The sequence below is a fragment of the Ranitomeya imitator genome, chromosome 2 (genome assembly GCF_032444005.1).
Source record: "Ranitomeya imitator isolate aRanImi1 chromosome 2, aRanImi1.pri, whole genome shotgun sequence".
NCBI classification, from domain to species: Eukaryota; Metazoa; Chordata; class Amphibia; order Anura; family Dendrobatidae; genus Ranitomeya; species Ranitomeya imitator.
Window position 1 is genome coordinate 522,757,880 of NC_091283.1, and position 24,478 is coordinate 522,782,357.

The 24,478-nt window shown below is 45.0% G+C and overlaps 2 protein-coding genes across 2 annotated transcripts in view; both read right to left on the reverse strand.

Moving 5' to 3' along the window:
* Window positions 1-14,440, reverse strand: part of KAT2A (lysine acetyltransferase 2A) — a 44,695-nt gene extending 30,255 nt beyond the window's left edge. The window contains exons 1-8 of the mRNA XM_069751798.1: window positions 14,174-14,440; window positions 8,639-8,762; window positions 8,093-8,238; window positions 7,355-7,444; window positions 4,775-4,956; window positions 4,382-4,573; window positions 2,103-2,209; window positions 1,081-1,179 (exon numbers count right to left, since the gene is read on the reverse strand). Coding sequence (XP_069607899.1) covers window positions 1,081-1,179; window positions 2,103-2,209; window positions 4,382-4,573; window positions 4,775-4,956; window positions 7,355-7,444; window positions 8,093-8,238; window positions 8,639-8,762; window positions 14,174-14,407 — 1,174 coding nt within the window. The 5' untranslated portion in view covers window positions 14,408-14,440. The remainder of the gene's footprint in view (window positions 1-1,080; window positions 1,180-2,102; window positions 2,210-4,381; window positions 4,574-4,774; window positions 4,957-7,354; window positions 7,445-8,092; window positions 8,239-8,638; window positions 8,763-14,173) is intronic.
* Window positions 14,441-23,437: 8,997 nt separating this feature from the next.
* Window positions 23,438-24,215, reverse strand: LOC138667554 (heat shock protein beta-11-like). The gene has a single exon (XM_069755715.1). It carries the CDS (start codon window positions 24,176-24,178, stop codon window positions 23,507-23,509), a length of 672 nt encoding a protein of 223 aa, XP_069611816.1. The 5' UTR covers window positions 24,179-24,215; the 3' UTR covers window positions 23,438-23,506.
* Window positions 24,216-24,478: the final 263 nt, after the last annotated feature.

The window sequence follows — 24,478 nt, forward strand, 5'->3', positions numbered from 1 at the left end:
GCTGTCAGACTGGCTCATTTTAATATTTAAGCTCCTTGTCTTACGGCCGAAGCTTAGATACAGAAGGAGGCTGGCTTCGCTACTTAAATGAGCGAGTTAGACAGCGCCTTACAAAAAGCATGAGTCGCGTGCACGACACAGCAAATTGGAAGAATAAAGAGAAGCTGTCAGCAGGATTTAGCCCTAAAAAACTAAAGGCATGGCCATTATGGCACTATGATGCTTATTAACATGATATGAAGGGATCCGCTCAGTGGCTGATGAATACTCACCTTATGAAGGTTTCAGAAAATGATGTCTTGTATGCTTCGGGGCAGGGTCTTCTCGCTCTCTGTTCCCCCACCAGCCTTCTCTGTTTATTGTGCAGGTAACTGATTATTCAATGACCTGCCTCAGTTTTAAAATTCTGCGCCGCCGCCATCATTGTACGGGTGTGCGTGCTCAGTCGGCGGAGGCAGCAAATGCACAGATCAAGATTTTGACTCAATTCAAAGCCGAAATCTCGATCTGCGCATGCGCTGACATTTTATTGAAGTCCTGCATACAGGACACTGGCTCCCACTGAGCACGAGTCGCCTACACAATGATGGCAGTGGCATGGAACTTTAAAAAGGAGGCAGACCAGTAAATAATCACTGATCTGTACAATATATAGATGAGGGGAGGAGATGGAGAACGAGAAGACCCTGCACCCATGTCCCACCCTGAAGGACAAGACGTAATTTTCTGAAAACTTCGCAAGTTGAGTATTCATCAGTCATGCAGCGGATTTTTTTTTTTGCATCAGATATCATATTAATGAGCTTCACATATAGCCATACCTTCAGCTTTTAGGGCTAAATCCTCCTGACAGGTTCTTTTTAATATCTGAAACACAGGATAGCTTTGTAGTTTGGAGGAAAAAAAGGGAAGAATCATATATTTGAGAAACAATTTTTTTTCTAAAGTACAGCAGCCGGGCAGATTTCTAACCTACATATTAACCCTATATCTGCAAGTTAATTGCATTAACTGACGTGACAGGTTTCCTAAAACAGCTATGGACTGTATATAGTGCGAGTGACATAGCTAGAATATTACCTGGCATGGGCTCGGAGTTTCCAGCATCTCCATTGGATGTCAGGGAGGAGCTGTTGCTCAAAAGTGGAGTACTGGGAGCAGTGGTGGCATTCACAGCAGCTAGGAATACATGGCAACAAAAGTCAGCTTTGAGCGTCATACAGAAAGTTTGTATTGAGAAGATTCCAAACTTCATACTTACCAATACTAGAAAGTGAAATTAAACTGAAAAACACGTATACACAAGTAAAATAATTGTATATATTGTGATATGATTAAAAGTATATAGTGTCTTGTGTAATGTATGGGGCGGCAGGGAGAGTTTCATATGCAGAGTCCAAGGTTAGCACTGATGCCTTGCATCACCAACAACCCAGGGTGTTATCAAGAAGTTCTCCTGGAAACTGTGGGGTTCAGTGTCATTCCTGTGCAAATATTAGCATAAGTTGAGGTTTACCAATTACTTTATTGATCACTTGATTAGCAGCTCTGTTGGGTATAGATATAAAAGGTTTATTTTCTCCAAGACTTAGCTAATCAGTATCAATTAGTTGAGTTCTGACACCTGCAATAGCCACTGATCAGCAATTAAAGGGAAATGTATCTGAGCTGCAGTAGCAGAGAACGACCACTATACGGTGTATGGAGCTGCATAGTTATGGCTTTTTATGCTGGGTAGATCTGACACTGGGGGAACTGCAAACAGCTGATCGGTGGGGTGACGGGGGTTAGACAGACCATTAATATCAAAGTTCTAGAAAACCACTAAGTGAATACATCCGTGTACAATGGAAATAAAAGCCAACAATATCTTGTAATATGGCTCCACAACAGGGAAAGCTTGCTTACTGACTCCCCCTCTAAGAGCCAGGTAACTCACTGTGAGACTCAGGTTATCCAGAACCACACTGATCCATGGTTCCTATGAGGCATTATTCATGATTTAACAAGCACTTTATGCAAAGTTGTGATGTAATAGGTCTACTTCTTTGATCAGTGTAATCTCTGACATGTAACCCGCATACTAATGGTTTAACCTTTACCTGGTCGAGACACTAGCTGATGACCTTCAGTGTTAGAGACTGTAAAATCAGCTTCCCAGATTGGAGAATTTTCACCATATATCTCTTCTTCTAACATAGAAAGAAATCTGCAAAGGAAAAGAATGCATGGAATGAATACATCTGTGATTTTATCACTGCTCTTCCATAGTAAGGGCATGGCAAGGAAAAGGCCACATGCACATGAACACTTGCGCAGCAACACACCAAGGCCATGATTCATCATTGCCTTTGTGCCCGTTTTCGTTTTTACCCAATTCATTATTTTATATGTGCTTAGACGCTTTGTCTTCCGCTTCTTAGGTAGAGCTTAGCAATTCACGTTTTTGTCTGATTAATTGTAACTTTTATTTATTGTGCAAAATAGGGCACAACTCCACTTCAGTCCCCTCAGCGTATTTCTGAGTATGTCAGTATTCTGGCGTAATTTTTGCAGGATTTTACAAAACATGCGACTTTGTTCTAAAAAGTCGCGAAAGTAGTTCAAGATAGAAAAAAATGGAACACTTCAATTTACGCCAAATTCACGAATCCTACACTCCTTTTTGAAGAGTTTGGCACTAAAAAAAAACCTGCAACTAAAAACAAAAAAGACAAAAGGAAAGGGACTTCTAAAAAAAAAAAAAACCCTCAAGTGATGAATCAGAGCCCAAGTCTCCATGGATTTGTGTTACAGAGCAGTATGCACTTTATGGGCCTCTGTGTCGGTACCACCAAAATATAGCATATAATATTGCAACCCAAAAAGTAGAATTAGATGTAAAGGTGGAGATACAGTACGGGCCGGTTGCAGTTTATAGGGGAGCTATTACATGCACTGCTTCCAAGAGCCTTTAGGAGTGCTACCTGAAAGGTTTTGTCTGCAGCAGTATAATGACAATTTATTGGAAATGGCCCAGGCAATGACCACAATTCATGCATACCCCCTGACGAAGGCTTGTTCTGAAACACGTGTCAGGGTTTGGCGCCACATCAGCAGCTTATCTACGGGGTTATGTCTCACTCATTGATTCTGTTAGTGGATTTGAAGGTCATGGTTATTGCCTAATCTATGCCTCTGCATGATGTGGTTTTATTGATTTTCTATACCCTTTCCTGATTTAAGTGTTCACTCTGCATAGTGATATGCCTAGCATGTACACAGTCAATATAATCATAGTACATGATGAACTATGCGGCCTGCATTATAGGCTAGTCATGTAGCTTATATTGTACATATGTCCGCATCCTTTTTGCACACCAGCACTTTAGACTAAGCACTATTTCTCTCTCGCTTCATTGGGGACACAGGAAATCATTCAGTTTTAGCTTAGTGTCAGTAGGAGGTGGACACGGGTCTTTCATTAGACCAATATCTACCTCAGTGTGCATCGTTCCTTTTTAGGTACCATGGAGGGATACAGTGTGAACAGTCACTACTGTACTCCCACAAAGAGGCTACGAGTACGGCGTGTACTGCCACCCCGTATCCTCATACATCTAGTCGGCAGGACCCCAGCCTCTAACACAGAAGTGTGTGTAGGTGATCCGATAGTCGGTCCTCCCACCCGCTCGCCCACCAGAGCCTGTCAGTTCGAGGAGACGCGGATGTCCCACAATGCTGGATTATCGGACATCCGACTGTTCATGCTGTATTCCTCCGTGGTACCTGAAAAGAAACGGCGCACACTGAGGTAGATATGGGTCTAATAAAAGACCTGTGTCCACCTCCTACTGACTGACACCAAGCTAAAACTGAATGGTTTCCTGTGTCCCCAATGAAGGCTCCGAGAAAGATTTTACGGCAAGCAACCAAAAATCCTGTTATCTATTCATCTCTTTATTTTGCATTTTGAATTAAGCACTTTATCCTACTACCATTACATCCATGGATATTTCTGACTCAGCATTTGCGGTTAACTAGCACTATAGCACCTTACATTATATTACATTCCACAGTTTGACATAAATGCTGCTTTTTATGATCATTTTTATTTATATTGTACGTTTTGTCATTCATTTGAGCGCCTTCTGTGCCACCACATGCCCAATTTTAGTGCCTAAATGCATTTATTGCAGTTTTATATTCAGTCAAAATTCACTTCTATTTTTTGTGACCATATCTCGGTTGCTTCTCCTTCGTTTCTCTAATAATTTCAGTTATCTCTACCATAGTCTGCTGGTATATAATAATTGATTAGTTGCACAATTATTGGTTATATTTATATGATAAATTCACACATATGCATGGAGCATTGAAAAGAAGCGTCATGTATACTGACTTGGGAAAGTGTGTAAGAATTAGTGTCCTCTTCTCTGGAACCAATTTGTCCTTTTCCACCCTAAACTTTTCTAGTAGTTGCCGGCGTGTAACTGTGAAGATGGAGCGGAGCAAGCTTCTTCCAAACACATGTGTAGTTTCGTATTTTGGCAAGCTGTCACAGCTCTGCGGGACATGACAGTAACACAGCCACCTGAAAAAGAAGAAATAGATACCCATCTGTATAGGGGCAGGTCCCCACAAATATCACATGGATATACAAGAAATCAATGCTTGTCAGAATTGTGATGGTTTACAACTGAATGGCAAATCTGCTCAGTTATGCAACAGTACACTGTATTATTGCAAAACTAGCTGGTATACTAGGGCATATGGAATATTAAATCCCATTTACCTTGTGTAATTAACCTTATACGTTGCCGCATCCTCGCTTTGTGACCTCTGGCGAAACTGCGAAGGAGTCTCTAGCTTCCAATAATTTAAACAGAGAAGAAACATTTTGGAGAGTTCGTACATCGTCTGCCGTTCTTTTGGTTGTAGGTGGCTGAACTTGTACTGCACAAAATTTAACACCCCCTGTGGAAAAATAAAATAAGTGTACAATATGGATGATTTCCCACTTGCATTAAACTGAGATTGTGCTGGGAAAAGCCTCCCAGCTGGCTATTTTTGCACTGTGCAACCAGATGTTGACGTCTCCATTTCTACATGATAAAAGTGGCGCCAGTCACAGGACCTCATTGGCTGTCCCAATACTGCGCAGGCACTGAACATGTCCAGAGTTACAGAGATTCTGCTGCCCATATCTCCATTCCATACATGGGCAGCAGTGCGTACACTACAACTAAGGCGACGTCACAAGTCCAATCAAGTGGCTGCCGGCATCTTTGTTGTGTGGATGCTGAAACTGTGGCATCTATGGCTAATCCAGGGCAAAGATGGGCAGCTGCAGGTCTATATAGGAATAGGAGTGGTGCAATATGCAGATATTTATGCTATTCTAACCAAAACCTCAGTTGAATGTATTCCCCCCCCCCCCCCCATTTTTGGCCCTAAAGTACATCACTCCATGTAAAGGGAACCTTTCACCAGATTTTAACCGAAGTGTGGCCACCACCATTAAACCTTCTGTTACAGCATACGAGAATGCTGTTAAGAAACCCCAAATCTCCTCAGCAGATCCCAAAAAAAGACCATCCCTGCTTCATGTAGATGACGCATCCTACGTCATGCACACTGTGTCCCCATCACACTCCTACTATGCAGACGCATTTCTCTCTGTCCTGCCAAGGGCAGAACAAATTACTGTAATGAGCATGTGCCGGGAACAGCCAAAGAGCGGAGATGACCCATAGGTAAAGCTGGCGCATGCGCACTACACTACTTTGTTTTACCCTCGACAGGGTAAAGAAGTGTGCCTGTGCAGGAGCGCGATGAGGGGGGGGGACACTGTGTAGATGACGTAGGATGCGTTATCCACATGAAGCAGGAAAGGAGGACAGTGATAGTGATGGTAGGAAAAGAGGAGACGCCGGATCAAGACAAAAGGCGCCTACTGGACCGGACCGCGTTGTCTGCGAGTAGAAGAAAAGGTCTTTTTGGGATATGGAGAGGGTGTTGGGGACTTTTTTTTTTTTTTAAACAGAATTCTAGTATGCTGTATAACAAAAAAAAAAAAAAAAGCTGTACTTAATATGTAAAAAACCTGGTGGTAGGCCCACAGCGAATTTTGTTAACTGCAGATTTCAAGCCTGTTACATAAAAAAAGGGAAAGCAAAAATCCAACATCTAAAAGCTGCAGATGAGAAAAATAAAATCTCAGTCTCTTGCAAGTTAGCTTTTAGTTTGCGTGAATATAGCCTGCTTTTCACAGTATCAGCAAAAGCTATGATTTCAGAAATCTCATGCACACAATATTTTCCAACTGAACTAGAAAACATTAGAATGTAAATTATTTCAGTGTTTGTTTGCAGCCTTTTTTTTTACCCATAGAAAGCAATGAGCGCAAAAACACTGCATTTCTGATAATAAAAAAAAAAATGAAGGTATAGTAGGATGTGAATCCCACTTATTTTTGTAAACAACAGAAAAGAAAGACAGGGGGGCGGCACCACTGCCAACATAAAGCTGCAGACCACTGATAACCACAGGTACGGCTTCAAAGCCGGTATGATAGGACGCCATGTTCCAAGATCTCGGGTGCTATATCCAGAAAAAATAAGTCCGTCCACTTGTACAATAGAAAAAGAAAAGCACTCACTGATCAGAAAAATCCTTAGCTTTATTGAGTATTCATTAAAAAGAGTCCGTGGCCGGGAGAGTGAGGAAAGGAGTTAGTGTGAGCAGGTCAGAACGACAGCCGTTTCGCGCTATGCCACGGTGGACCCGTAGAAGTGCTGGCATAGCGCGAAACGGCCGTCGTTCTGACCTGCTCGCACTAAAATCTTTCCTCACTCTCCCAGCCATGGACTCTTTTTAATGAAGACTCAAAAAAGCTAAGGATTTTTCAGATCGGTGAGAGCTTTTCTTTTTTCTATTGTACAAGTCCACTTATTTTTGTGATTTTGTTTGCGATGACGCCAAGTACAATTTACTTTTAACACATATCATTAATTAAAATTAAACAATGTGTTGCATCAACAATACCTTGTGGATTCACCTCCACCCTGTTTTTACATTTGTAATGGTGTATTTTTTTCATGAACTGATGCAGCCGTTTTGGACTGGAGTGCTTTCATTGAAAAATCAAACACATTAAAAAAAAACCAAAAAAACAAAACAAGCAAGAGTAGGGTAGTTTCTTAGAGCTTGTAGCCAGGGTTGTGGCGTTGGTAAGCCAAACCTCTGATTCCTCAATTTCCATGAGACCGACTCCACCAAAGCGGGCTCCGACTCCACAGCCCTGCTTGTAGCCGCGACAACAGCTTAGAATTCCGTACATACCCCGACACCTAAACTCCATGGTAAAAATCACCTGTTCAATATGTGGCTTTTCGAATGGTGGACTTCCTAGAGAACCTTCAACCACTGGTCGATTCATCTGCAGGATGCATTTTCTAAGAAGCTGAAGGTAGAAAATTACGAATGATTAACAGTTTCAGAATTTGTTAAAAATCCTGCATCTATATAGAGCTGAATAATATGCAAAAGTAATGAGAGAACAGAAATGTGAGCAATAGAGGTGTAACACACAGAGGTACAGATAAGTGGGACCCCAACTCCGGGAAATTTGGCCGTCACAAAAAAGGGAATGTGCACACGACATCTTTTGTCCCAAAGAGTCTGACCAGTTTTTTAGGCTTTTTTCCCCCTTTGATGTATAAAACAGTGAGCAGTTAAAGAATGGACATTCACTAATTTTAATCTCTTTGCAGCTGAAGTGGTTAAAAGAAGCTCACAAAAGACTAAATATTGCAGTGCATATGTTCATTCTCTTTAGCGCTTTGTCAGGCAGGTTACCCACCTGAAGAAGACTGTGTACACATACCCTTAGATAAAAGGTAAGGCACACCTGCTCCGTCTCCTCATGGATGCTGCTATAGTGACTTCTATAAATAGGAGTCAGGGTGGTCATAAATGGGAGTCACAGAGGTGAGACCCCCAACACATCAGGTAAAGGAGAAGCCATACATGAAAGTGGGAATTCGCCTTATTCACATGTTTTCAGTCTTTTCTAGTGAAAGACAATAGGAGCTAGAATGCTTTATCTCACCTTGAACAGGTAGAAGTACACTTGTTTGGTATCAGTGTCCTCTTCCTTATGTACTGACATGAAGAGGTTCTCCACATCCACCACCATACCCAGCAGGCGGTTGATTTCATCTTCAGACACATTTTCTAAATGTGACACGTGGTCGGCTACATGTAAAGAGAAAAACCATTCACTGTTAAACCATTTCTGATTTCCACAGCTAAAGAACAGGCTCAATGCTGACTACAAAAGATATCAAGTGCTAAGGCTAGAACTTGGGCCAGGAATGTTAACGGGACAATGGAGAAGTCCTTCCATCTGTAAGCTGCCTAGAGGTGACGTCACCGGGATCCAAGGGGGAGAAACGTTACCCCTTGGATCCCTCTTCCTGAAAATACACGGACAAATTGACAAATGTACACTATCAATCTGCATTTCAATAGGACATCTTCCGTTTCAATTTCACACTGGGAGCAGGGATTAGAAATATATTATCATTTTGCAGCAGATTCCACCGACTCATAACAGGACCTCATGCATTTTTTTTTTGTCAGGATCATATCATACCCAGTGAGTGGCCACAGCTTCGGCAGGGCTCGCTCAGGCTGGCTGCAGGCTGCTGTAGGTCCATACGAGGTGCGGTTTGTGGATTGGGGTTCTTCCAGCCATTGCATTTACAGACATCATTTGCCTGACATAAGAAAAGAAAAAAGGAACATGCATGAGAAGGAGAGAGAAAAACACAACCCAGCAGTGCTATGGAGGACAAGGACTGCCCTAGAATTTATAGGCAGTAGTGCTGTGGAGGACAACGACTGCCCTAAAATTTACAGGCAGCAGTGCTGTGGAGGACAACGATTGCCCTAAAATTTAGAGGCAGCAGTGCTGTGGAGGACAACGACTGCCCTAAAATTTAGAGGCAGCAGTGCTGTGGAGGACAACGACTGCCCTAGAATTTAGAGGCAGCAGTGCTGTGGAGGACAACGACTGCCCTAAAATTTACAGGCAGCAGTGCTGTGGAGGACAACGACTGCCTTAGAATTTACAGGCAGCAGTGCTGTGGAGGACAACGACTGCCCTAGAATTTACAGGCAGCAGTGCTGTGGAGGACAACGACTGCCCTAGAATTTACAGGCAGCAGTGCTGTGGAGGACAACGACTGCCCTAGAATTTACAGGCAGCAGTGCTATGGAGGACAATGACTGCCCTAGAATTTAGAGGCAGCAGTGCTGTGGAAGGCAAAGACAACTTCCTAAGAACAACAGGCAGTAGTGCTATGGAGGACAATGTCTTCCCCAGAATTTTTTCTATTTTGTGAGACGCTAACTTGAGCTCAGGATTTAACATCTTGAATGTATGGCTTCTAGCGCTGTTATCTGATGTCCTTGTCCCTGACTCTTCTCATAAAGACAAAGGGTGCGATTCAACAAAACTAGAGTTGCTCACTCTGGTCTTGATGACGAGATATGCAGAAGTAAGATGCCTCTTCATGGATCAGTAGAGTCAGAAGTCAAATCCTACTCCAGTACATGAGCATGGGGTGCAATTTGTGGCACAGACATGATGAGCAGTGGTCACTACGGCCCCATCTCAGCTCCAGCCACTTTATCAGAACTGGGCAAAAATGGTGTTAATAGCAAAAGTCGCCTAATTTTACTTCAGACTTGAGTTGCACAAAAAATATGAAACTTTTCAAAGCTTTTTACAACAGAATTCTGGCATATTGGCTTTGATGAATCGGGCACAACAATTTCAATATAATGCAGATTGTGAACTGTAATCAGCGAAAATGCTCCGCAAATATAGAGGGTAGCTGCTCCATCAGTAATCCCGATGGCTGCGTCTAGACTATTACAGAATATATAATGCCCGGTAGCTTGCCGTCTAATTTATCAAGATGCTTCACAGCTAGGAAAGATACTACGTCGCCTCGATTGATCAGTCACCAAGAATCAGGAAATCATGCAATGTTGTCCATGAACTGGCGTAGCCCGGCAGATTAAAAAAAAAAAACGTGCGAGGCAAGAAACCGCACATGAACTAGAGAGCATGGGCTGGTACTGTGTGATTGAAGATTATTATTATTATTATACATTTTTATAGCGCCATTTATTCCATGGCGCTTTACATGTGAATACGAGGCAAATATAGACAAATACATTAAACATGAGCAGATAACAGGCACACGGGTACATAAGGAGGGAGGACCCTGCCCGCGAGGGCTCACAGTCTGCAGGGGAGGGGTGATGAAACACTAGTTTCAGAGGCACAGCGCGGCTGGAGGGTACATAGGGTAGTCACTGGGGCATAGATTATAGCTATGATAGCAAACAGCGGCTGTGTGCAAGATGTACTGCAGAGCTGAGCCCCCCCCCCTTCCCGACTATATACAGCACACTGCACCGACACCGCAGCGGTCAAAGAAGCCATAGGATTTTTACAGGATGAAAAGAGTGAAGTGGTAAAAAATTATGCTCAGAAGGACTAACTTTTAAATTCCCATTTGCAGCTATGTTCTCTAAGGCTACGTTCACATTAGCGTTCCGCTAATGTGCGTCGCTGTTGCGTCGGCGACGCAGCGGCGACGCTCCCCTATGTTTAACATGGGGGACGCGTGCGTTTTTTTATTGCGTTTTCCGACACGTGCGTCGTTTTCGACGCTAGCGTCGGACGCAAGTAAATGCAACAAGTTGCATTTTTCGTGCGTCCGATTTTCGTCAAAAAACGACGCACGCGTCGCAAAACGCAGCGTTTTTGCGTGCGTTTGCGCGCGTTTTTTGTGCGTCGTGTCGCCGATGCACCGGCGCGCAACGCTAATGTGAACGTAGCCTAAGAAGGCAAATATAACATCAAATGATCTTCATGGTGTCATCAAAGGAATAAAAGAATCCACAGTATCCAAAAACAGAGATGGTGAGGGAACACTTAACTAATTGAAATTATTTTAAATCTCCTGGTTCAGATGAATTACATCTTAGGTTACTGAAAGAGTTAGGGTACCGTCACACTATACGATTTACCTACGATCACGACCAGCGATACGACCTGGCCGTGATCGTAGGTAAATCGTAGTGTGGTCGCTGGGAGCTGTCACACAGACAGCTCTCCAGCGACCAAGATGCCGAGGTCCCTGGGTAACCAGGGTAAACATCGGGTAACTAAGCGCAGGACCGCGCTTAGTTACCCGATGTTTACCCTGGTTACAAGCGTTAAACTAAAAAAAAACAAACAGCACATACTTACATTCTGGTGTCCGTCAGGTCCCTTGCCGTTTGCTTCCCGCACTCAGTGACTGCCGGCCGTAAAGTGAAAGTGAAAGCACAGCCGCTGTGCTCTGCTTTCACTTTACGGCCGGCAGTCACAGTGCTGGAAGCAGACTGCAAGGGACCTGACGGACACCAGAATGTAAGTATGTGCTGTTTGTTTTTTTTTAGTTTAACGCTTGTAACCAGGGTAAACATCGGGTAACTAAGCGCGGTCCTGCGCTTAGTTACCCGATGTTTACCCTGGTTACAAGCGAACGCATCACTGGATCGCATCGCTAGATCGCTAGATCGGTGTCACACACACCGATCTAGCGATGACAGCGGGAGATCCAGCGATGAAAGAAAGTTCTAAACGATCTGCTACGACGTACGATTCTCAGCAGGATCCCTGATCGCTGCTGCGTGTCAGACACAGCGATATCGTAACGATATCGCTGGAACGTCACGAATCGTACCGTCGTAGCGATCGAAATGTTATAGTGTGACGGTACCCTTAGCAGAGGAAATTGCAGAACCACTAGCCAGAGGTCTTTGAAAAATCCTAGAAAACCGGAGAAGTCCCAGAAAATTGGAGAAGGGCAAATGTTTTCCCCATTTTCAAAAAAGGAAATAAAATGGAGCCAAAAAAATGACAGGCCAGTGAGCCTTACTTCTATACCAAGAAAGATCTTTGAATAAATTATTAAATAGCATGTATGTAAGTACTTTGATAAGAATACAGTAATTAACCAAAGCCAGCATGGGTTTGTGGCAAACAAATAATACCAGACTAATCTAATTTCCTTTATGATGGAATCACTGACTGGGTGGATCAGGGAAATGCGGTAGAGATAGTATAGCTCAACTTTCTCAAATGCTTTGCTGAAGTATCACATGCTATCTTTATTGAAAAAATGACTATGTATGGGATTGACAATGCTATGATTAGGTGGATTCATAACTAGCTCAGTGACCGTGCTCAAGGACAGGTGACAGATGGTTGTACATTCAATTGGTTGCACATTCAATTGGAAGAGTGTTTTAATTGGGGTACCACAAGGCTCTGTCCTGGCCCCAGTGTTCAACATTTTTATGAATGATCTACATAAGGGAAATGAAGGTAAACTAATTAAATTTTCAGATGATGCAAAGCTAGGAGGGATAACTAACACTAGGGAAGACAGAAAGGATTCAGAAAGATCTAGATAAGGAACAATGGTCAGCGACTAATAGAATGGTATTTCACAGAGAGAAATGCAAAATTCTATATCTGGGCAAGAAAAACGAAAATTACATCTAGAGAATCGGAGGAACAGAAGGAAGCAACAGCATATGTGAAAAAGACTTGGGTATACTAATAGATCAGACTGCACATGAGTCAACAGTGTGACGCAGCAGTAAAAAGGTTAATACAGTTCTAGGATGTATTAAGAGAAGCATACAGTCTACATCATGTGAAGTCATTATTGCCCTTTACTCCTCCTTGGTCAGACCTCATCTAGAATACTGTGTCCAGTCAGTGCACTGCAAAGTATGTCCTATGAAGAATGTAAAAGAAGGCTAAGGAGACTTAATAGCCGTCTACAAAAATCTGAAGGGATGTCCGTGTAGAGGGAACATCCTAAGGGTATTAGCATACGGTCAGGAATCGGCAGCGCTTTGGACGCAGGACACATCTGCTGCATCTAAAGAGTGATCATTTAACCATGTGGAATCACCGCGTCCAACACATTGTACGGGTGATATTTATCTTGAGTGTAATACTGAGGTCTGGAAAGACGTGCCGCATGTCCGTCTCTGCAGGTGAGCCACGGGCGTCAGTGCACGCATAGTGGGCATGGGAGGTCTTGAAATCCCATCCACTATGCTGTAACATCTGCATGCTGCGGGTTGGATGCTGCACAAGCACACAGAGCCAAACCCGCAGCGTTTACTGACCGTGGGAACATATCCTTATTCTCATTTGTACATGGAAATGTGAGAAGCAATGGAGTGAAACTGAAAGGGAGAAGAAACAGAATAGAAAAAACTTTTGGGCACTGAGGGTGATCAATGAGTGGAACAGGCTGCCACGAGAGGTGGTGAGTTCTCCTTCAATGGAAGTCTTCAGAGGCTGGACAGACATCTGTCTGAGATGGTTTAGTGAATCCTACATTGAGCAGGGGGATGAACCAGATGACCCAGGAGGTCCCTTCCAACTCTACCATTCTATGACCCTGCGCGACGCACGCACCCTGTGTGATGCACGGACCCTGCGCGACGCACCCTGTAAGGCTACGTTCACACTAGCGTTCGGCTAGTGTGCGTCGCGCTAGCGTCGGGCGACGCACGCGTCATGTGCCCCTATGTTTAACATGGGGGACGCATGCGTTTTTGCTTGTTGCGTTTTCCGACACGTGCGTCTTTTTTGACGCTAGCGTCGGACCAAGAAAACGCAACAAGTTGCATTTTTCTTGCGTCCGATTTTCGTCAAAAAACGACGCATGCGTCGAAAAACGCAGCGTTTTTGCGTGCGTTTGCACGCGTTTTTCGGTGCGTTGTGCGTCGCCGACGCAGCGGCGCACAACGCTAGTGTGAACGTAGCCTTAGATGCACGGACCCTGTAAGATGCACGCACCCTGTGTGATGCACGGACCCTGTGTGATGCACGGACCCTGTGTGATGCACGGACCCTGTGTGATGCACGGACCCTGTGTGATGCACGGACCCTGTGTGATGCACGGACCCTGTGTGATGCACGGACCCTGTGTGATGCACGGACCCTGTGTGATGCACGGACCCTGTGTGATGCACGGACCCTGTGTGATGCACGCACCCTGTGTGATGCACGCACCCTGCACCCACCGCCATTATTTACCTTACACGCCGAGAACACCCCGAGCTTCTCCAGCTTCTTGGCCCGGGGAAGGGCCCTGACCTGAGCTTTCCTCTGGCTGGCTCTCTGCTGCTGGCTCAGGCCAGGCCTGGCCGGGTCACTGCTCCCGGCGCTGCTTCCCGCTGCTGCGGCCACTGCAGACGTCCCGCTCTGCCCGGTTACAGGAGGAGGCTGCACACTGCTCCGGGACTGCGAGGCCTGCACCAGCTCCGCCATAGCAACGATGTACACCGCGTGCTGGAGCAATAAAGTTCTGACGTTCAAAGTGGCCGCTGGGAGTGTTCTGAGCATGCGCGTCGTGCAAGGCATGTCGGGAGTTGTAGGCTTTGTTTTAATGTTCTGCTGCACTGACTGCGTGCGGCTTCAGGAGCGCTAACCTTACCATTCACACTTGTTGGATTTCCTATCCGTTTTTTAAGGCCCCGTGTTTCTTTTGTAATCACTTTTTATGCTGTATAGGAAGGTTTCAGCTTGTAGCTGTAGCAATGTGCAGGAGTTTTGAAAAGAGGCTGATTCATCTTTGCTTTTGCGCCTTTTTGGCGACTTTTTGCCTCAGTCATCATGTGCAACGTTTTTAAAAGTTGTCATTTTTTTTTTGCACAACTATACATGAAGTGATTTTATGGTCTTGATTGAATATTTGCGTTATTTTATTTATTTTCTTTCACTTTTCTTTTTCGTCTTGTGGTATTCATTGCTGTTTTCTGCGCCAACTTCTTCAAAATGCTTCAGGCGGTTCATGGATTTTGCGCAAAGTGAAAAATTATCTTCATTTTTGTGTTTGACATTTTGTGTAACTTTTAAGTGCAAAAAGAAGCAAGTTTCATAAAATGGCACAAAAAGTGGAACCAAAGTAACTGGTGAGCATAATATCTCCAGAGGGGATGGAAGTACATTTTTTTGACAAATATTGTGACTTTTCAAAAACTTGCAAACTAATCTGATAAAACAGATGAACGCACATAAGACTTTACGGCTATACACTGATTTTGGTAAATCCGCAGGAAAACCGCACTGCGGATTTACTACCGAATTACCGCGTATTTTGTGCGGATTCCACCTGTGGTTTTACACCTACAGATTCCTATTATGGAGCAGGTGTAAACCGCTGCGGAATCCGCACAAAGAATTGATATGCTGCGGAAAAAACACCGCTGGGTTTCCACACAGTATTTTCCGCAGCATGTGCACTGCGGAGTTTGTTTTCCATAGGTTTACATGGTACTGTACAACGCATGGAAAACTGCTGCAGATCCACAGCGTCAAGTCCCCTGCGGATCCGCAGCAAAATCCGCAACGTGTGCACATAGCCTAAAAAGGCACAAATGATAAGCAAGAGAGAACGCCAAAAACTTGAGAAAAAAGGTGCAAATGCAATAATGAGTCTTGCCTCATGTTTTTTGATTTTTAGCTAAATTAATGACACGTGCTATTTGGTGCAAAAAACACATCAGCAAATACTGAAAGGTAAAAAAAAAGAAAAGTTACTTTAAAAAAAGTGCACATATTACCAGGCTTAAATGGGTTGTCCACTACTTTTACAACCCTTAGGCTAGGGTCACATTGCGTTAGTGCAATCCGTTTAGCGCTAGCGGGTTGCGCTAACGCAATTTTTTTAATGGGGCCGCGTCCCGGGGTCGCGGTAACGTCCCCGCTCTCGCAGATCCCCGATCTGCGAGAGCGGGGAACGGACCACGGGCGTGCCTCGGACGCTGCAAGCAGCGTCCGCGGCGCGCCAGCAAACACCGGCGCGTCGCTAGCACGTGCCGAACATGGCACGCGCTAGTGCTGCGCGTTGCCGTGAATGGGCGCGCTAACGGACGCGTTGCACGGCGTTAATTTCGCCGTGCAACGCTGTCCGTTAGCGCTTTCCCATTAACGCAATGGGAACCAAGCCTTACACAATCCCTATGTTTCCCTCTTGTAAAATAGTAACACGTATACTCACCTCCGGGGATCGCGTGACATTGTTGGCGTCACTCTCCCTGCCTTCAGACCTACGACATACATCCAGAGGAAATGGGAGAGCAGCAGGAAGGGAGAGTGAAGCCAGTACTGACTGGCCACAGAGATCACGTGACATAATGATGTCACGCAATCTCCGGGCGAGCGCGTGCCGCTGGTGAGCATAAATGTTATTTTACAAGGAGGAAACATAGGGATTAAAGGGAATCTATCACCCCCCTGGGATGTATATGACCTATTAATGTGGGCATACAGGTAATAGAAATGTTACACTAAGGCTACTTTCACACATTAGGTTTTTGCCATCAGGCAAAATATGGCGAATTTTGAAAAAAACGGATCAGTTTTTTTTTTCCACCGGATCCGTTTTTTTTCTCATAGAGTTGTATTAGCGCCTAATGGCCACACGTTTCATCCGTTTTTTGCCGGATCCGTCAAAAACGATTTTTCCGGCGGACGGAGAAAATGTACAGAGGAACGTTTTTTTCAGTCCGGCGAAAAAACGCGCAGCTTTTCACCCTTTGTACAGGATCCTTTTTTTTTTTTTTTAAATCGCCGGATTATACCTGAAGGCAAAAAAATTATGTGTGAAAGTAGCCTTAGTGACCTCCGGTGTGCACGTCGATAAGGTGCTCTCCCCACTTCCTTCCTGCATAGTCAATGTAATGTACACATGGTTCCTAGCGATAATAAGCAGGGAGGAAGTGAGGAAAGCCACACCTCCCAACCACCCCGGATCCAGCGGGACTGTCCCGATTTTGACAGTCAGCTCCGCGATCATGGGGGGGACATTAGTTGTCCCGCACTGGTTGGGAGGTGTGTAATATCACCCGGTCAGCTCCCTGAGTCCCTGCACCTGCAGAGCAGCACACCACATATTGGCTACTCTGTGCGCACAGGACCTGAGCATCATGTGTGGCCATTATAAAGTATGGACGATGTGTGTGGCCATTAAACAGTATGGAGCATTGTGTGGCCATTATACAGTATGAAGTACTGTGTGGCCATTATACAGTATGGAGCATCATGTGTGGCCATTATACAGTACGCAGCATCATGTGGGGCCATTATACAGTATGGAGCATCATGTGGGGCCATTATACAGTATGGAGCATCATGTGTGGCCATTATACAGTACTTTTTTGGTCTATAATTATTGTTTATGAAACATTGCGATCAGCAGTGCTAAATGGGTGTGGTTGGGGCGTGACTATTTGTGAAATGGGTGTGGTCAGAGGCGTGGCCTAAAATTTGCTGAGTGCGCCGCTAACTTTGTCCCTCTTTCCCTTCCTCAAAAGTTGGGAGCTATGGAGAAAGCACCTTATCGGCGCGCATACCGGAGGTCACAGTGACTCTCTGCCACCTCCGCAGAGGAGGCGGAGCCTGGCGCAGAGTATTGAGTGACGGCTGGGAGGCGTTTGTGTCCGGGGGAAATGACATGCCCCCCAGACAAATTCGAGGTATCAGGGACAAATTATAAAAATGATTACCGTATTTTAGCGTTGAAAGGGACCACAACTAAAAGAGCCACCTTGACAGAATGCAGCATTAGTGCTGCACAAGGTGGCTCTTTTAGTTAAAAACACCTGGGGGGGTGACAGGTTCCCTTTAAAGAGTTATTCCCAAAATATTGAGTTATCCCCTATCCATAGAATAGGTGATAACTTACTGATCACCGGGGTCCAATCACCGAAGCTCCCCCCTTTCTGAGAATGGTACCCCGGGAGCAGAGGCTGCATATTTGAAGTCCGGCAGTCCAATAGATGCTGAACAGAAAATATCTTCATATTTTGGGAATATCCCTTTAACTAATGGCACTGTGATACGTTATCCTTTATAAGATGCAATTAACCCTTATATTTCCATGTCGTGGTCTTGCTTTCAGCTTTTCCAACAGATAACACCTGATCTGGCGGGAGGGGTTCAGCAGCAGAAGAACGCCATATGATCAGTTTGTTTTTACAGAGGACCTGTCTCTTAGGGACTGTACAAAATAGACTATTCCCATAAGGCCGTGTTCACACGTCATCCAGAAAACTCAGACAATTTTTCTTCTCTCTTTTCATCCATGTTCAGTCCGTACACATGTGACGCCCCAGGGTCCTGGCCATCACAGTGGCAGTGCTTTCCCCACGGGGAGAGTGGTGTCACGCTTGGAAGCGATGAAGGATATCTTTCACCAGGTAAACACTACATACAACACGTTCATACTCCAGGCCAGAAGGGGGAGCTCTGAACCCGGATTAAGGGGAGCTGCCCATATATATTCTTGTTGGGGGGAAGTTAATGAGTAGTGATGAGCGAATATACTCATTACTCAAGATTTCCCGAGCACGCTCGGTGTCCTCCGAGTATTTTTAGTGCTCGGAGATTTAGTTTTTCTTGCCGCAGCTGAATGATTTACATCTGTTAGCCAGCATAAGTACATGTGGGGGTTGCCTGGTTGCTAGGGAATCCCCACATGTAATCAAGCTGGCTAACAGATGTAAACCATTCAGCTACGGAGCTAAAAACTAAAACTCCGAGCACTAAAAAATACTCGGAAGACCCCCGAGCGTGCTCGGGAAATCTCGAGTAATGAGTATATTCACTCATCACTATTAGTGAGCAGTGAGTGCCTGACAGCAGACTGGAGCAGTCTGAGGCAAAGAGACGGGTTTGGAGCCGTGCAGCCAGAGGTGCTGCAGCTCCAGGACTGAGAGAACTAGAAAGAACGAACAGCTTGTAAGAAGAGATTGCAGGAGGGAGAAAGCGCAGGAGAATAACACCAGTGGAGCAAAGCTGAGAAGTGGCTACCTTCCTGGCTAGTGCAGATTCCGGTAGCCGGAAGACCGTGGCCATGCTGAACTATATAGTGGCATAGCTGAAACCGGCAGGACAGATGGATTGTACATCACCTGTCCGTATTGATACCCAGGAGACACAGTGATATCTATAGGGCTCGGGTCATGATAGAGACCCTGTAAAAAGGCCCAGTTCACATGTCATACGGGTTGTGTCCTATCCTTTATGGGGGACAGAGAGGAACAATGAGGACCTTATTGGAAGCCTTAGGCTACTTTCACACTTGCGTCGTGCACCGTTGCGGCGCACCGACCCCGCTGCCCCATTGTGAGGTGCGGGGAGGTGGGGGCGGAGTTCCGGCCGCGCATGTGCGGTCGGAAAAAGCGGACCGTCGGCAGCAAAAAACGTTACATGTAACGTTTATTGCTCCCGGCGGACCGCCACAACACGGCGCAACCGTCGCATGTTAGTCTATGGGGCAAAAACGCATCCTGCAGACAACTTTGCAGGATGCGTTTTTTCCCCTAAACGACGCATTGCGACGTATTGAAAAAATGCTAGTGTGAAAGTAGCCTTAGGCAGTAAGGGACTACAACACCACCGCGCTAGAGGAAGGCTTTGATCTCCACCTGGTAAGGGAGATTCCCAGCCGGCCGGACCCTGCCTGTACCTCTTGTCTAGTGCCCTTGACTACGGTTGCCTGAAGCCTACAGTAAACCAGGTAAAGACACTGCAAACCTGTGCCCTCGTTCTTCATCGCACCACCCACCATCTTCACCATACACTGGGAGCCCTGGGGACCTACTTCACCTGTAGGAAGTTATACCATCTAGCTGCCATACCATCACCCCAGAGGACCCCTTTAAGCAGCGTCGGTCCCTACTGACCGAATACCACAGGTGGCGTCACAAACTTTATTCATAAAACCCCCAAAAGTGTTTTCCTTTCATTTGGCGCCCAGGGCCACGGACCGTGTCTCAGCCACTGTCACATCCCCTTTAAGACCGGACCCGGTACCGAGTACCTCACGGCCCAGGCGGGCGACTCACACAATCCATATATCTTTACAGACAGCACTAGGACTGAAAATACGGATGTGTGAATGACCCCTAACAATGAAGAGTAACTACACATGGCATGCCACCTCTCCAGTGGGCATTCGGGGTGGTGGGAGGGGGCAGCACCTTTGGTATAAAGATTGATTAGGATTCATATACTGTATCTGTGTTACATCCTACATGGTATAAATGTCTCCGGTGAAGAGCCATATTTGTATGTTAATTATTAGGCTCTGTTCACATGTCCGCTCGGACAATCCATTTGTCTATTACATTTTAGCAATAGATAGAATAAATGATGTTACAGCACACATATCCCAGCAGAGAACTTTCCTGGAGCTCCACTGCTGAGGATTCAGAATAGCAGTGCAGCTTCTGGGGAGCTCCTGTCACCTCTGCTGTGACGTGACTGCGCAATGACATCATCAGCTGGCGCGCACCAGCATGTACATGCCAAAAGTACAAGTGGAGCCTTGCGACAGAGGAGCGGGGTAAGTGGTGTTTTTTTTAAATTAATAGGTGTGTGGGATGTATGGGCTATGTGAAGACTTGTATTCTATATAAGTTGCTATGTGGTGGCTCATACTGTATTGGTGACTACATGCGGATTATACTGTATTTTGGCAGCTATGTGGGGGGCTCATACTGTATAGAGGTATTATGGGGTCTCATACTGTCTATAGGCAGCTATGTGGGGTCTCATACTGTATACAGGCTACATGGGGTCTCATACTGTCTATAGGTAGCTATGTGTGGGCTCATACTATATAGCAGGCTATATGTGGGCACATACTGTATCTAGGGGGCTATGTGAGACTCATACTGTATATTGGAGGCTATGTGGGGATTCATACTGTGTAGGAGCTCTGTGTGGACTCATACTTTATGTAGGGGTCTGTGTGTGGGCTCATACTGTATATAGAAGGCTATGTGGTGAATCATATTGTATATAAGGAGTTATGTGGGGGTTCATATTGTATGCAGAGGCTGTGTGTGGGCTTATACTATATGTACAGAGCGATGTGATGGCTCATACTGCTCATACTGTATATAGGGGTGTCAGGAAATAGGAAGAATTTCTTATTACTTCAATTACACATACAGGCTCTCAGCTGCAGTTTCCTCTGCCTGCATGTGCCTGTGTGCGATTTCACCTTTCCCCCTTCCTTCCCCCTGCTATATAGCTGTAATGTGAGACCAGCGTGCCAGCAACCTTCACTGAGCAGTTTATAGCTTTAAGTTGGAAAAGGCAGCCATAGTACCATGTGCTCTTTGTTCCCGTAGAAACTTAATAGTAAGGCATAACTCGACCACAATTAGTGACAGAGATATGAAAGTTATATATTTGGTATGTGCAACAATAGGGCTACATGCCGGTGCGTTTTCTGAGCACAGCGCCTCGCAGGGACCGAGAGACGGATTGCAGTTTAAGCGGGTCATATATCTACCTCGTGTTTATACTCAAAGGAACCCCCATGAAGTGGGGAGCATCATGATCATTGTGTCGTCTTTGTACGAGGTTCATACACCAAGATATGCGGGATGATGGTTTTTCATATCCTCAAAAAAGAGAAGTGCATTCCATAGCTCTGCCCACCCCATGAGGTCATCCAGGGGGAGAGACCCTTAGTTTTTGGCAAAGGTATAAAACTCAGAGGCCCAGACAAAGGGGGGTCTTTTGCCAAGGGATTCAGCTATGACAGGTTGTGCAATCTGACCTGAAGATAAGTGGGGAAGGTCCCCTTCCCCGCCACCTCATGGCGTACCATTGAATGATATGAAAGAACCGTAAGTTGATTTTCACCATTAATCCTTTTTTATTTGTAATTGTTTGTACATATGATACTTGAGTTCTTTTATAATATCCTTTTACCCTTTTGTAAACACTGCCTACCTTTTTGGAGTAAAATATATAAAATTACTAGCTTTGTTTCTCCTTGCTCTATAACATACTGTCACATCTTCTGAAGTGAATTACGCTACTAATTTGGGTTGCCTCTGGACCTATTTGTAAGTAAGAAATCAGAGCTGGTGGCAGCCGATTTGTCCTGCGCATTTGGGACACCTGGTAGCGACCGACGGTGTTGATAATTATTGTTCCTGCCTGAGTGGGAGTAGTTATACCGCCCTCACTGCAGTGTGCCCATTAGCCAGTACAAAGTAAGGCAGCTTTTCTGGCGACTAATTATCCTAGATGCAGTACCCTGACTGACCTGAGGGTAAGGGAGGCGCCAGAGAGCTGCAAGTTTCAACCCAGAACTGGGAAGTGGGATATAGATAATTCCCCTTCAGAAAGAACTGGGCAACCAAACAACCCTGGTTCATGACATATTGGTGTGAGCGGTGAGGATGATAAAGTTATCCTCCCTGGGATCCGTGACAGGGAGGCTGTGTGAGGGCTCATATTGTATGTAGGGGGCTATGTGAGGGCGTATTGCCTGGGCCTGTGAGCTGTTATCCTCATTGTAGTATGGCTTATGGTCTCCTTTTCTTATCCCGATTGAAGGAATTCCCTGATGAACCCTTGAGTGACTAAAAGAGGGCGGAAATGTGTCAGAAAAAGATGCCATTAAGTTAAGTATGAGGGCTTACACTGTATAAAGGGGATGTCAGCATACTTAATTTGCCTCAATATTAAATCATACAATGAATATAAAAAAAATTATAATGAATATGTTAATATTAATATTGAACAAAATTAATTTCAGCCGATTGGTTCAGCCTCAACAATAGTTACAGACTCTGATGTGGCCTCTTGGGAAAATTAATCTTGCACCACTGCTCCATTATGTATAGAGCTATGTCATGTATAGTGCTGTACAGAAGGGAAACATATGCGCGTCATTATCTCTGTCATTTTCCATCTGCAGATGTGCACCAGAGCACCTGTGTGTCACTCATATGACCTACCACATGATCTATCAAAGGGGATCATGTGACATGTCATGTGATACATCAGGTACCTGGTGGGGGCCACACCTTCTAAACTGCCCGGGGCCCTGGCTACTCCTAATCCGCCCCTGTGCCTCAGTTATGTAAACAGAAGCAGAGGGGCCTCATATATAATTATGGGGTAGTTTTGGTTTCAGGGTTTTTATAGAACAGAAGAAAATATCCTGCATGCATGCAAGTCCTCTGTGCTTCTGTTTGCATAACTGATGCCTCAGATCACTTTTTCCATTTGTTCATATCGGAACAGAAAGCGGGAATGTACAAATGGATGTGACCAGAACCTCAGCTTGCCCTTCCTCTGACATATGCCGCTGAGAGAATACATCCATCCCACTCACTGATATATGATTATGAGACAGCAATTGAATTGATGGTCATCATATATAATGGACGGGGTATTTCGTGCACTGTCCTCCAAACTATATCTTTTTCTACAATCACAACAAAGCCCTTTTTAAAAACAAGCATTTTTATTGTGTAAGATACATACACATTTATTTCAATTGTATGACAGCGTAATGTATCAGCAATTCAGACGCGGGTATACAAGTTGTAGTTAGGCTCTGGAGTCTTTTGTAGTGCTGGCGACCCGAGGCTTGGCCTGCAGTGCCGAATGCTGTATTGGCACAATCCTTTCCTGAGAAGGGGTCTGGGAAACTTCTATCCTCAGTTGGCCCCCATTGGTCACTGTACAGATCAGGTTTTCTGCTCGCACATCCTGGGGAAGATCCACTTCCTTCCTGAAGATGTGACATTTGTAGGAAAAGGAACCTTTCCCATCTTCACTCTTATATTCCTTGGCTCCGGTCACCAGTAGTTTTTTGCCTACTAGTTTGACTGTCAGCTCTTGGGGAGAAAAATCTTGAACTCCCAGGGAGACCACAAAACCAGCCTCAGCTGACTTCTTATTGCTGATGGTTGGAGCTGACCCAGCCTTGTTCTCCATAGACTGTGCATTGAAGGTGGTCAGTGGAGTCTCAGCCTTGTGTTTGATGGACTTTATATCACTGGAGGTCATCACAGCAAGATTCTTACTCTCAGCAGTTTCTTGAAGCAGCTGCTGGTGAAACTGGTCCATGAGCTTCATGCTGGCCTTAATTTCTCCAAGAGTGCGTATCATGTTTTGCTCAAGGCTAGAGAATATGTCTATGGATATTGGCCAGAGAGGTCGAAGAAAAGGCCGGAAAGGGTTTGGGGTGGACGTCTTAGCTAGCTGAAGGCTCAACATAATGCTCCTTGGTTCTTGTTAGCAGTGGAGATTCTAGTCCTGCTGTCTTGCTCTGGAGGGGTTATACACAGGGCTACTTTTATACTTGACTCCATTACTTCTAGATTATTCTTACATTCCTAGGTCCTGGCCTTCATGTCCCAATATTAGTAAAGGGGACTTTACTCAGCTCAAAGATGACTCAGAGGTGAAGTTTCCAGTCACCAGTCACACTAAACATGGCTGGCTGCCAGCTTCTGAGCTCAAAATATCATAGCGACTTCACACAGCAACCACATTCATTGTCAACTTGAAGCTTCT